This window comes from Saccopteryx leptura, chromosome 5 (genome assembly GCF_036850995.1).
Source record: "Saccopteryx leptura isolate mSacLep1 chromosome 5, mSacLep1_pri_phased_curated, whole genome shotgun sequence".
In the NCBI taxonomy this organism is placed as follows: domain Eukaryota; kingdom Metazoa; phylum Chordata; class Mammalia; order Chiroptera; family Emballonuridae; genus Saccopteryx; species Saccopteryx leptura.
Window position 1 is genome coordinate 57320108 of NC_089507.1, and position 14928 is coordinate 57335035.

The window sequence follows — 14928 nt, forward strand, 5'->3', positions numbered from 1 at the left end:
ACATCAGGCTTATGTTTCTCGTAATCACAAGAATGAAAAAAAACATTCGCGCTGGGACCTGCTGAATTTACTAAATCTTACTAAGAATGTATCTATATATATATAAAGATACTTTTGTCATCTTTAAATTTTTTAATTCCTTTTTTACGAATTCTAAAAAGCATAACAAAAATGTTTTTTAATGTCATAATAAATTTAATTTTGTATTTATTTTGTTTAATTACCATAAAAGCACACTTGGACTTTATATTTTTTAATACTTGACTTAATTATTATAACATATTTCTCAGAAATTTGTATATAGTGTACCTACAATTATTTGTAGGATTTCAAATGCACCGCAACTTCAAACAGTTTTGAGAATCACTGGGTTAAGATAACCTTCTCGTTAAGAATTAGACTCTTCTGAATCATCCTGCTTGACATCAGAGATGCCCAAGATTTCCCTCACCTTACTCTCTGTGCTATTAAGAACCTTGGTGTTGCAGCATTACCTGAGTTCTCTACTCAAAAAGGTGGGGTTCCAAGGTGTTAGTAATGTTCTGTCTTGATCTGGGTGCAGTGATGTTTTCAACTTTTGGAAATTCAATAAATTTAAGAACACTTCATGGTACTTGTACTTTTATGAATGTTATACATCAATTAAAAAATTCAAAATTCAAAAAATATCCAATTTTTTTTCTAGAATTTTCTTACAAGCTACTGATTTCCCTTCTGCAATTTTGATTCGAGTCCTTGCTTTATCTTATCAGACGCCAACTTAAGATTTTTAGACTAAGTTCATGAATGTGCAGGCAACAACAATTATGTGAAGACTATCATTTGGTTGCAAAAAAATTTTTTTTTTTGTATTTTTCTGAAGCTGGAAACGGGGAAGAGACAGACAGACTCCCACATGCGCCCAACAGGGATCCACCCGGCACGCCCACCAGGGGGCGACGCTCTGCCCACCAGGGGGCGATGCTCTGCCCCTCCGGGGCGTGGCTCTGCTGCAACCAGAGCCACTCTAGCGCCTGGGGCAGAGGCCAAGGAGCCATCCCCAGCGCCCGGGCCATCTTTGCTCCAATGGAGCCTTGGCTTCGGGAGGGGAAGAGAGAGACAGAGAGGAAGGAGAGGGGGAGGGGTGGAGAAGCAGATGGGCGCTTCTCCTGTGTGCCCTGGCGGGGAATCGAACCCGGGACTTCTGCACGCCAGGCCGACGCTCTACCACTGAGCCAACCGGCCAGGGCCTGGTTGCAAAAATTTTGAGACATCCCAATTTCATTGACTAAAAGTGTGAAAAATGTCTTAAAATTATGATATACATTGCTTTAAAAAATAATAGCACAATATTTTCAAACTATAGTATTTACCTTAAATACTTTTTATCAGTAATTCTTTAATGGTTGGATATTCCACTTAGTAACTATATCCCAAGTGGCTTAACTATTCCATTTTAGTAATTTTCTTGCACCCACTTTTGCCACTATAAATTATGTAGCAACGACTATTTCCATACAAATAGTTTGTGATAGACAGTGCTAGTTGCCTATCCAAAATCCATTTCCCTCTCTTCCTTACTAACAGAAGCCCAGTTTTGTTGAACTGTTATGGTGTATATAAGCTGAGAGGCCAACAATCCCATTTCTTGCTTCCTTGGCTTCCCTTGTTGGTAGGACAGCCATGTAACCCAGTTCTGGCTCATGAGACCCAAGGGAAGGTTGTTACAGGGATGTTGTAAAAGCTTTTGCTTTCCTAGTAAAAGGAATATATGTGGCAATGCCCTTTCTTGTTGCCTTAAACACAGAAGAAACCTTAAACACTATGAAGATAAAGGCACTATCTCCATTTTTACAGATGAGGAGACTATGACACAGAAAAGTTGAGTAACTTGCCTATAGTCATACGACTATGCCAGAGTCAGCGTTTGAATCCAGGGTCTGGCTTCCACACACTAAAAATGGCAAAGCAGAAAAGGAGCCCAAGATTCTGAAAATATCATTGAGCTCAGAACAGCAACTGTCTTACCTCCAGATTTCTCATGCGAGACTCCAATTTGGTTAGACTGATTTTAGCAGGTTCTGTTACTTGCCCCAGAACAGCCCAAACATCTCTTGCCATATTTTGGACCATCTTCTTTGATGAGACTTTCAGACATGGGTTTGAGTCAAAGGTTTTTTAGGCTCTGGGTACATACTACAGATTATATGCCCTAAGAATCATCCTAACATATAGCACTTTCACTAACATAGGTTATTGCTGGGTAAAGAAAAGGGTTCCATCAGTAAGCAAGTGAAAGAGTGATTTAGAAGGTGAGACAACTCCTCTGGCATATCTGCACATCAGTCCTGGCCTTGCTTTACGTGCATTCCCCTCATTAAAAAAAAAAAAAAAAAATCACAAGTGAGTCTTAAGGCACCTTTATTCTCCAGCCTCAAACAAAGCTGGTTCTTATACAATGACATAAGCAAAAACATGTACACTGTAAAATATTCAGAAACTAAAGGAGAAAGAAACCCTCACGATTCCAACATCAAAGGAAACCATGCTTAATATTTGGCATATTTCTTGGACTTTTATTATTCCCTATTCTCTCACGTGTAACTGGATTATACTATAAATATTTTGTATTTTCTTCTTTTCATTTATTAGCATTTCCTATTGTGAACATTTATTTCAATGGCTACATAACATTCCACCACATGGATATACCATAGTTTAACCATTTCCACACTGAGCTTAAACTGACAAAACAATGAAAGCAGAAGGAACATTACCACATAAGGAGTGTCCTACACGAATATACGGAATTTAAATAGTACACAATTAGCTGTGCTTTCTGTTCTTGGTTTCATTTTAAACAAGTACAGACCAAAAACAGTGCAGAGAGAAAAGGTTATTTCCTTATAAAAGAGAAAGGATCCATGTCAGTAACTTACCTTCCTGCTCATATTCAGTATCTTTTAAAAATCTGGTAATACATTCTAAAAATATGTAAGCAATAATTTTTAGTTTTACTTACTTTTATACAATGAAAGAATGTCATTTAGTAGAACAGTTTTTTAAGTGCTTATCTGAAATAGTTTGAAGATGAGAGCATAGCCCTCAAGACCGGGATTGGACCCTTATAAAAAGAGACCCTGGGAAGCCAGTCACTCCTTTGCCATGTGACATTAGTGAGACCCTCATCAAACTCCAAATCTACCAGTGTCATGATTTTGGACTTTCCAGCCCCCAGAACTGTTAGAAATAAATGTTTACTGTTAAAATAGTTTAAAAAAACAGAATATACCAACTGCTTAAACTCTATACTCTGGTTAATACTGAGTTGCCATATAACAATCTACATAAATTATAACTTTTCAAAGAGTTAGAATATGAATAATGAAAACAAAATACATATTAACCACAACCTTTTAAACCATAACTCTTTCTTGTATGGTTCAATATATTTCTTACCGCTGCCCTACTCATCCTAAGCATCAGTTTGTCAGCAAACAGGCATTTTGCCCTCCTGCCAGCTGATATGCCCCTTCTTCAGGATGCCCCAACCCTAGCCTGTGACTTTTTTGATAGCTCTGTAAGTGGCTTTGTATTATAGTCATTTTGTAAGTCTATGTCCTTCATTGGATTAAAGTTTCTATAAGACACAAACGTGTTTGCAACCCACACAGCATCTAGCAGGGTGCTTTGCATATAGTGAATTTTCAGTATACATTTTTATATTTCAAACTAAATAGTTAAACCCAAAATGGATGAGGAGCAAAACAAATCTTTGTAGCAACTACAATTGTCACTTCAAGTAAATTAAGCAAAATATAAAATAAAAACTTAACATCTAAACTTTGATGAGAAAATTTACTGAATGTTTACTTTGTGGCAAATACCATGCTAACTTCTTATAAATATTAGTTCTCAAAGCAATCAGGGAGGTGGGTCATGTTTCAAGTATTTGCTGAGCACTGTGGATATAGCAGAGAACAGACTGCCTTTTGTGCTCATTTTCTAATGGAACTTGCTAAGATCACGTACATAGCACATCAGCATTCTAGATTTATAAAGTACTTCATATACATAATGAGCTTGGGCAATGTGAGTTCATCCCAGAAATAGACCCAATCAAAAATGCTGACAAAAATTTGAGACTGAAAAGCTGAAGCTGAGCCCCTGGTGACTTCTTCAAGGTAAAAGTCACCTTAAAGGTCATTTCTGCCTTTGCTAGCGGCATCCACCCCTGTGAGGACCTGATGTTTAAATTTCTAGTAAACAGAAAATATTCTCAAGAGATTTATAAAATAAGCCTGATCAGGTGGTGGCGCACTGGATAGAGCGTCAGACTGGGATGCAGAGGACCCAGGTTCAAAACCCCGAGGTCGCCAGCTTGAGCGTGGGCTCATCTGGTTTGAGCAAAGCTCACCAGCTTGAGCCCAAGGTCACTGGCTTGAGCAAGGGGTCACTCAGTCTGCTGTAGCACCCCACCCCCACCCCCAGGGTCAAGGCACACCTGAGAAAGCAATCAATGAGAAACTAAGGTGCAGCAACGAAGAATTCATGCTTATCTCTCTCCCTTCCAGTCTGTCTGTCCCTCTCTCTGTCTCTGTCACAAAAAAAAAAGAGATATGAAATAAAAGGAACCACCTAAAGATAAGATACTAGGGGATTAAAGAAATAAAACAGTGTTAAGACTGCACCTTTGTAAGCCAGATAGTTTTCTATCTTGCAGATAAATTTCAGTTAAGAGCAGAGTGAAGCCACAGCAGGGGACCACAAGTCAGGACACAGAATGGACTCCGGCCTCTTGGCATCTAAGTGGGCTGGGGAAGGCTAGCGGAAGGATGAAATTTTCAGGCACCATCACAATTCATGCAGCAAAGCTGCAGACCCTAGCTGCTATGCCATTTTGATTTTATTTGCCCCTCTCTGGAGTTAGATGCAGGAGACACTCAGTTCAAATATGCAGAAGGAAAAGAGCAGTTTCCAGTCTGAGCCGTTCAAATTTGCATCAGCCATGTTCTGTGAAGCGCTCAAGTTGCTGAGGTTAACTCTGAGGCTCCCCTCACTAGGCCAGTGCCATCTAATCATTAAACCTCTAGGTCTTCACAACTAATCCCAGCATCTTGCGGAACGGCATACAGTTTCATTCAAGTACAACTGAAGTTGAACTTAGAAAGTAAACAGAAGATACTGGGAAGAGAACAAGAAAAGTGATTTAGAGTCTGCTTTTAGAGTGGGCAATTACTTTTTACTTTAAAGTAATAGAGAGTAATTTTCTCAGCTACCACAGTATTATCGAAGAAATATGAGGCAAAAAGACCAAACTTTCCAAATGCAACAACTTGCAAACAGAGAGACTGCGCAGGCTTTCCTGTCCCCTGAGATCTCCTCAAGCACACCTAGGGCAGGGAGACCAACGCAGCCACTCAACCCATACATAAGTTTCTATCTGATGTTAGAAACATTTTTATGGACACAGGCTGAAAAAAGGCTAAGGAAACCTATCTGATTTCTTTTTTCTCTATGGAAGAGGGAGCAGCCCAAATGATAAAGACACTCCAAGATTACTATTTATACTTAAGGCAATATAGAAAGTGAGGTTTTTACCTGGCTTTCAAAAAAAAGAATTTTTAATCTTTTGGATAGACTAAAAGAGCTAAATTGTCTACTCCAAATCTATACAGCAGGGACCTGTTCTCAGCAGGTAAGCCTATTTACAAGTAAGAACCTCTTACTCTTGTAACATTGTCCTGTTTGAAGAGAATATGAAACTCCCAATCCCCTGCAGAGCTAGCCTCTAAGGCCTCCCCCGACCCACAGAAATACAGACCGATCTCTACCAGAGCGGTGCATACCCTGCACTGGAAATACACATGTACCCCAACCCCCACACCCTCCACATAGGCTGTGAATGCTTTGAATGAGGGATTACGATTATTTTTACATCTATAGACATTCAATAATTTATTCTTCGTATAGATGCTAAATGAAAATGATTTTACATCACTACTATCTACATTTCAAACATTACCCATCTCCAAAATAAAAATACCAAACCTCTACCAAATTTACTTTGGTTTTCAAAATACAGTGTTTCTGGACTTTTTAATGTAAACATTCTTGATTTATTATTATAATTTTCAGAGTAATGTCACAGATTTAGCATTCTCTTTGGAATGGAAAACTTGCTTGTCCAGGTTACTTCATTCTTTTTCTCTTTTTCAATAGTGCATCGCGTAGTGCCAACTGGAAGAAAAAATTAAATACCTAAATATGATAACTCTTGGGTACCCAATTATACTAACATGGCTTATGAAAGTGTACCAAAATGGAATCACTAAGTCAACAAATCTTCCTCAAGAACTACAAATAGTGAAACACTCCATAACGGATCGGATCTGTACCCAGGCTAGGGCCCCCTTCCTGCTAGGAAACAGGCAAAGCTCTTGACTGCTGCTCCCACCTCATGGGACAAAGGCTCAAAACAGAAGCAGCTACAGAATACAGAGATGGAGCATTACCTGTCTGCAGGGATAATACAGGCACTTCTCTGGTTATTGCAACTCTTAATATTCTAGAGTTGCAGGTGGACCACATTATCTAAATTAAAGCCAATGAGAAAACAGATTTTTTCCAATCACCTTTTCTAAGATCACATATATTCCATTAAACGTGGCACATATGGCCCTTCTACATAACTCATAACGCTATAATATATGGGAACACAGAAAAAATGCTCTCTCATTTGCAGATTTTCAAATGGGTTTGTTTAATGCAGTCAATAAACTAAGAAAAAACCCCACTGTTTTTTAAAGTGAGAGGAGAGGAGATAGAAAGATTTCTGCATGCACCCCGACCAGGATCCATCCAGCAACCCCCGTCTGGGGCCGACGCTCAGACCAACAGAGCTATCCTCAGCATGCCAACCAACTGAGCCACTGGCTGTGAGAAGAGAAGAAAGAGAGAAGGGGAGAGGGAGGGGAAGAGAAGCATGTGTCTGCTTCTCATGTGTGCTCTGACCTGTGATCGAACCTGGGACTTTCACATGCTGAGCCAACATTCTATCCACTTACCCAACTGGCCTGGGCCTGAAATTTTTACAATAATGACTAACACAATCTTTATAATCTTTATGAATTTTAAAATATGAATCTTTATAATGGATCAAATATGAAGAAATTAACTCAGAATGAAAACCCTGACAACTGTGTTTTAAGACAAGAATATTTATTCTTGTTACTAGGGGCTAATTTGTAAGTTAATTATCTTGTATTGGACGTGTGAACTTTGAGAAAGAAGGCACCCAAGAAGCACTCCCAGTGGTTATCTGGGTTAGATAGATAGTGTTTGGGCTAGATAGATAGATAGATAGATAGATAAATAAAAGAGCTTATACTGGGCCTTCCATTGCAAACTGCATTTCAGGAGAAGCCTGCACTGAACTATCTCCCTGCACTGTTTCTGCCATGTGAGCCAGCCCTTATAAAGCTTCTGGAATCCTATTTCAAACAGTAGGACTGAGGCTTTCCCCATCCAATCAGAGCTGTGCAGCTCTGATCAATCAGAACGGCTCTATTCTGACCAAGGACAGTGCCACTTGAACCAATCAAACTTTGACGATTTGGAGACCTCATTTGCATGAAGACAAACCAATCAGGGACCAGGAGTGGGGATCTGCCCACATAAACCATCTCCCCTTTGGCTCTGGAGCCCACATTCCCTTTCCACCCAACACTGAAGACTGAATCTCACTGGCTGAGCTGAAACACGGAAGATATCCTGCCAGAGCAGTGAGTGAAGTAAACCACTGTGGAGCTGAGCTGAGTGGAGCAGAACAGCGCAGTGCAAAGCAGACCAGCATGAAGCAGGGCAGAGCAGAACTTTCAGGAGCTGGGCACAGCTGTCTAGTTGGAGAGGGGCCTGGGCCCAGGGTTGCCCCACAGCCGAGCTGTTTTCACAGCCATACTGTATCACAATTGAGCTGTTTTGCACTGAATCAAGTTTCCTTCTCATAGCACCCGAAATTGGGGATTCCTGTTGGTACCAATGACCATCAGCTGACAGACGACTATGTCAGATAAATGGATGTAGTGAATTATGTATTCTAATTTGACTGGTTCCAGGCTTTAAACCCATGTTGTCCTTCCCTGACCACAGGAGCTGGGTTGAAAATGAAGAGTTTAAGATCTGAAGAAAAAGATGACTGCAGGACCAATGTTTAAAGTGAACCTATGAAACCCCTTATAAAGTTTTACATTTTCCAAAGGAAAATAAACAAAATATGAAATAAAACATTAAGAATAAACCCAAACTTAAAAAAAAGATAACCAAATCCTGGCTGGCTGGCTCAGCTGGTTGGACCATCATCCTAATATGCCAGGGTTACAAGTTCAATCCCTGGTCAGGGCACATACAAAATCAGCCAGTGAATGCATAAATAAGTGGGACAAACTGATGTTTCTCTCTTTCTCTCTCTTCTCCATTTCCTCTCCCAAAAATCAATAAATAACAATTTTAAAATAAATAAATATAAATAAAAAATGATAACCAAGGTCATTGTACACATCTTAAGTGTGCAATGTATATTATTCTACTAAATCCCAAGCACTACTCTGATTCTTAGAAACTTTTAAAGTCTCTAGCTTTTGAATTTTAACAAGATAGGTGTACATTTGAGGAGCGGGAGGTGGAAGTTGCCTGGCTCTACATCTAAATTTTTCAAATTTTGTAATTTTAAGTTATTTACTTCTTGCCTTTAGCTCATATCTGGGTCTTGGTATTACTTTGTAGATGAGCACAATAGTTAACACACTTAAAGTAGAAAAAACTAACAAGTTCATTTTAACCTAATTTGCATGGCTTAAGGAAGTATTTCTCAGACTCATCTCTCGGTCTTACTGTCTCACTTGTAAAATCAGTTTGGTCACAGTACCAGCTCATATTGCTATATGCTGACTAAATTAACAAGCTGACAAGGAACAAAGCCAGGCTTCTCTATCATGCCAAAAAAGGTATGCAAAAAACAGAGGAAGTAGGAGGTATAGGAACACCCCTGGCTAAAATTTAGCAAGATTCCACACGAACCTCATAATGAAACAAGACCTATCAACTATTACTATTTCCTCCACCATAAACTCTTACAAAGAGCTGGTGAAGGATAAACTAATGGGATCAATACATTCAACTGTGAATTTAAAGTGAATCGGGAAATTTTAATTATCAAGTGGCACTTTTCTTTTTACTTCAATTTCAACAATTTCTATTCTAAATGCTGTCACTTTACTATTTACATAATGTTGTTAAACACAGTTTGGCTCTGGCCAGTGGCTCAGTGGATTGAGTGTCAACCCTGCATATGGATGTCTTGGGTATGATTCCTAGTCAGGGCACACAGGAGAAATAACCATCTGCTTCTCCCCCTCTTCTCCCTCTTCCCCACCCACAGCCAGTGGCTCCACTGGTTCAAGCATGGCTCTGGGTGCTGAGGATAACTCCATCGAACACAACAGCCTCCGGAGCTGAAAATAGCTAGCTATTCAAGCACTAGCTCCAGGCAGGGTTGCCAAGTGGATCCTGGTCTGGGCACATGCAGGACTCTGCCTCACTATCTCCCCTCCTCTCACCTAAAAAACAACAGCAGCAAACACATTTTAAAACTACAAAGATTAGACAGTAGTCTTTAAATGGCACCTTAATTCAGTTCATACTGACTTGGCTCCCACGCAGAGCACTACCCTGGAGAGCTGGCCATTGCATTCAGGCCTGAAAGTCTTGTCCTCGACTAGCATTTTGGAACACTGGTTCAGAATCTGGGACTAGTTCACCCTTGACAGGATTCATTGGAGAGTCTTCAGAATACAGTTAGATATATTCTGGCATACCCCCAGTAGAAAAAGACATTCAAATATAAAGTTTTACTATAATGAATTACTAAAATAACCAAGTCCAGCCTAAGACCAACCATCAAAGAAGAAAATGGGTAAAATGAAATCCAAAGGCCTGTAAACACAAAGGCTTTGCAAAAGGACGCATACCAACAGCAGACCTATTTAGTTTGTGCTGCTTTACTAAAACTGTTTCTGAGGTATTATCACACGTAACTACTGCTTTTTAAAAAATTACCAGACAGGTAATAATCACTCAAAAATTCTCATTCAGTTAACTGATACTATATTTTGCATAAACGTGAAGAGAATTCTAGCAAGGGGATGATGTGCACCCTGTTACTTACAGAGGAGAGCAACAGACCCCTTGTGGGTCAGAGATGAATCTCAGCCAAGTCAGGTCTAGGGTTTACATGTCCACCTATGTACCTTGCACCTCCTTAACACTCCCCATTAGTCCTAAAATACACATAACGCAAGGTCTTTAAAAATCCATCTCAAATGGAAAGGTGACTTAGAATGACAATACTATTCTAGCCAGCCAAGGTTCACGTTGAACTCACCTGCTTCTCTCGGAAGGAACGCTTATTTTTCGAGCGCACATTATGGCTATATCGCATCATCATAAAGTTCTTCTGTTTTTTCTTCTCTTTATTTGTGGAACTGGAAAATGGATTCATTTTGGTTTTCCTCCTCACAAATTCTTTTCGGTCTGTCTTTCCAGCCTACCAGCACACACAAAAAACACTTCAGGAGTTACTGAGTCAATATGCACGTCTCCCCTGTGCCAGGTGCTCTGGAGGTGCCAAGGACACAAGATGACTGGAACACAACCCCTGCTCCCCAGCGACGCAGTCCAGGGGAAACGGACCGTGATGTACGTAACGGGGCAAGGGGAACTCGGTGGGAGAAGATCCTAATTCAGCCTGGTGCAGTCTGAGGCACTTCCTAAAAAGGGAGACCTGTGCGCTGTGTTTTGCAGGATGAAGGCACTCATGATGCGTGGAAAGGAGAGGAAGGGGTAGAGCATTTCAGAAAGTAGGAATAACAGTATATGCAAAGGTGTGGAGGAGAAAGAACATGGGTTTTTAAACTTCTCCAGACAGGCTTCAGTGCAGATGGAATGCAGAGGGTCACGTGCAGCCCACCCGGTGTGAGGCCTACTGGAGCCATGGAGACGGAGATGTGTGTGGGGTGCTACCACGCAGTACCGGTCAGAGGCTGACTCCAGCTGTCTAGCTTCTCACTAATGACCGTACACACTCCCCTGCTTTTCTGACAGCTCTGATAAATGTACTGAGCTCCCACCCCCATGAGCATGGAAGAGCGCTTTCTGTGCTCTACATGTTTTAGATGGTGGTTACATGACTGCCTAGTTGTTCAACTCATCCGACTGAATACCTCATTCCTGTGCATTTTATTCTATGTCCAGTACATCTTTATTTCAAATGTTAAAATACTACCATTCGCCTGACCTGTGGTGGCGCAGTGGATAAAGCGTCAACCTGGAAACGCTGAGGTTGCTGGTTCAAAACCCTGGGCTTGCCTAGTCAAGGCACATATGGAAGTTGATGCTTCCTGCTCCTCCCCCCTTCTCTCTCTCTCTCTCTCTCTCTCTCTCTCTCTCTCCTCTCTATAATGAATAAATAAATAAAAAAAGAAAATGTGTCAGACTGAATAAAGATGTAACTCACAGCATTCTTTTTTTTTTTTTTCATTTTTCTGAAGCTGGAAACGGGGAGAGACAGATCACAGCATTCTTTATAAAAAAAAACAAAACTACCATTCTATGCCTATACAAGGTCTCGGTCATATTTCATTTCCCTGTTTTCTGTTTAGGGGGCAAGGGAAGGGTATGCCTCACTCACCTTTGCAGTTGCTAATCTTGTCTCCTTGTCAGACTTTGGCTTTTTATGAAGGCGTTCAATGTCCCGAAGAGACAGCAACTCACCCCTGGGATGAAAGAAAAATGTAACGTGAAAGAAGGGTGGCACCCTCTCCCTGGCACTGTCACTACCCTGTGAGTTGACTGGAGACCTGGCGTGGGCTGCTGTACCTGGGATCCTCATCACTGTCCACCTCGATATATTTCCTCTTTTGAGCCTTCCCCGGGGCAGCGTCGAGCTCTTTCCTCATTTGGGCCAGCCGGATCTTCCGGAAGTCTTCCTGAGTTAGGACTCGGCTGGTGCTGACGGCGGCAGCTCTGGCCTTCCGCTCCTCCGCAGGCATGCTGTCCAGCTCCTTGGACTTCAGAGCGCACAACAAAGACTGACATGGCTACTAGCTCAAGTGACAGCTCAGTCCCCCAACGGGGCCCAGCATAAATTTCTGAAGTCTTCATAAACATCAGAATGATGCACTTATAAAAGGAAAAACGGAAACTCACAATTTCTTGCTGTTCTTCATCGGAAGAGTGGTGCACGTCAACCCACTCACCGTCGTCGTCTGCCTCGTCGCTGAGACTGGCACTTTCCCACGCATCTGTGGGAGAGAGAGCACACTGCTAGTCACCACTTTGTGCTGAGTGCTCATGGCAAATAGAGATAAGTGAAGTGGAGGTACAGTAAGGTTATGAACCTCAAACAGATCTCTACGAACCAAGGACTGAACAATATTTATTGCTAAATAAGCCGCATCAATTTAATTGATTTAAGAAATGGAAAATGAGCACTGACCAAGTATCTACCCTGAGCCAACACCTGAGGGTTTCTCTAACCCTCAGGACTCAACAAAAGAGGAACAGACTCTCCAGTTAAGTAACCTATCCTAAGCCAGTTAGAAAATGCAGACTACACTGAGATCATGAAAATCACATGACTCCAGAGGCCACATTCTTTCCACCAAACCATGTACATCAGAACTGTACTTCCACAGTGATCTTGGCTGCACAGCAAGTATCTAACTCTCCTTAGCATACTAATAAATGTTCTCAGAAACTAGTTAGAAACAGTCACTCAGAGAACTGAGGGGGAAGATTTTGGATGTTAAAAAACCTTGCAGACACCACAATAAAGGAGTATGAGAACAACCTCAATGGAGCCATAACAGTAGATACCTGAAATTTCAGTTGGTCCCACAGTCTAGAACTCAGTGGCCCAGCCCTCTGGTATGGCATGAACACAGCCACTCATGCCAAGGCCCACACGCAGTCTCCAGGCTGTTATTTGGCTATATTCCACTTTGTATCCTGTACTATAACAGCTTCCTAAATTCTTAAGTACTTTGCTCACAGTTTGCCTGGAAAGTCTCCATTGTTCTACTATTCCTCACTTATAATTCAAAATACAGCTCATGGGTTACAATCTCGCTGAGGCCTTTTTGAACCACTGAAATGGACCTGACATTTTTCTTGCCCTTTGACCCACTCCAGTCATAAATCCTGGTAATACTTTATTCTCTGCTCTTTATGAAAGGTCCTTGGGGCAGACACCATATTCACCTTTGTACTGACAGTGGCCAGCCCACAGCCAATGCTTAAGAAAGCTTTGTTGAAATCAGGAAGAAGACAGGCCTTTGACAAGCAATGTAATAAAGGCTAACCCTAGAAATCAGAATGGAGTTCAAGTATTCTTCAGCAAATTCAACAAGCACTCTTTCAACAGGAGAGTCTTAGAGGACTGGTAAGGACTAATCCTCACCACTCTTTTCCAGGCAACAAGCTAAACAGTCCTTATCTTTCCCAGGTGATAAGCATGCCCTTGATAAGGGGCATCCATCCTGAAGGACGTGAAGATACATCTCCTGCACTAGAATGCAAGCTCCCCAAGAGCAGCAATCAAGCCCATTTGCTCCCCAGCGCTTGTAACAGTGCCTTGCATGTAGTCATTGCTCAGTAAATACGTGCTGCATGAATGTACAAACAGCATAAAGATCTCAAGGTCAACACAGATATAGGAGTGATTATATCCTGAGTAAAAACAAACATTAAGTCTGACCAGGCGGTGGCACAGTGGATACAGCATTGGACCAGGACGCAGCAGACCCAGGTTCAAATCCCCAAGGTCACAGGCTTGAGCATGGGTTCATCTGGCTTGAGCGTGGGCTCACCAGCTTGAGCATGTGGTCGCTGGCTTAAGCCCAAAGGTTGCTGTCTTGAGCCCAAGGTCACTGGCTTGAGCAAGAGGTAACTCGCCCTGCTGGAGTGAGTCGAGACACATACGAGAAAGCAGTCTAAGAACAACTAAGGTGCCGCAACAAAAAATTGATGCTTCTCATCTCTCTCCCTTCCTGTCTGTCTGTCCCAATCTGTCCCCCCCTCTGTCTCTTTCTCTCTGTCACAAAAATAAATAAATAAAAATGAACCTTCATCATCTTCAGCATTCTCATCTTCTTTTTCAACTTCCAAAATCTCTGCTCCTGGGATGTAATCTTTAGCATCTAATTCTCCATATTCATGTACTCTTGCTTCTACGGAGGCCTCTGTAGGCTTACCCTAAAGGAAAGGAAATTATTATTTTTTGTTTGTTTGTTTTGGGTTTTTTTGCATTTTTCTGAAGCTGGAAACGGGGAGGCAATCAGACAGACTCCCGCATGCGCCCGACTGTGATCCACCCGGCACACCCACCAGGGGGCGATGCTCTGCCCATCGGGGGGGGGGGGGGTCGCTCTGCCGCAACCAGAGCCACTCTAGCGCCTGGGGCAGAGGCCATGGAGCCATCCCCAGCGCCCGGGCCATCTTTTGCTCCAATGGAGCCTCAGCTGCGGGAGGGGAAGAGAGAGACAGAGAGGAAGGAGAGGGGGAGGGGTGGAGAAGCAGATGGCCGCCTCTCCTGTGTGCCCTGGCCGGGATCGAACCTGGGACTTCCGCACGCCAGGCCAACGCTCTACCACTGAGCCAACCAGCCAGGGCCTAGGAAATTATTTTTAATATGGTTCTGAGACTGTAAAACATTACTCATCAAAAAGCTTTCAAGATGAAAGAGCCTGACTGGTCTATAAGACTCAGCCATCATCAAAGAGCAGGTGTCAACTACAGGATATTTAATGCAATGGCATTCAATCAACTGTACTCTGATCATAAAGAATAGAACTATGCATATCACCAATGCTCATAATGTAAGCTCAAATACTA

The 14928-nt window shown here is 41.8% G+C and overlaps 1 protein-coding gene across 1 annotated transcript in view; it reads right to left on the reverse strand.

Moving 5' to 3' along the window:
• Positions 1-2390: 2390 nt before the first annotated feature.
• Positions 2391-14928, reverse strand: part of SDAD1 (SDA1 domain containing 1) — a 38099-nt gene continuing 25561 nt past the window's right edge. Inside the window, exons 17-22 of the mRNA XM_066384652.1 lie at positions 14160-14289; positions 12244-12338; positions 11914-12104; positions 11726-11810; positions 10421-10582; positions 2391-6219 (exon numbers count right to left, since the gene is read on the reverse strand). Of these exons, the coding sequence (XP_066240749.1) occupies positions 6172-6219; positions 10421-10582; positions 11726-11810; positions 11914-12104; positions 12244-12338; positions 14160-14289 (711 nt within the window). The 3' untranslated portion in view covers positions 2391-6171. The remainder of the gene's footprint in view (positions 6220-10420; positions 10583-11725; positions 11811-11913; positions 12105-12243; positions 12339-14159; positions 14290-14928) is intronic.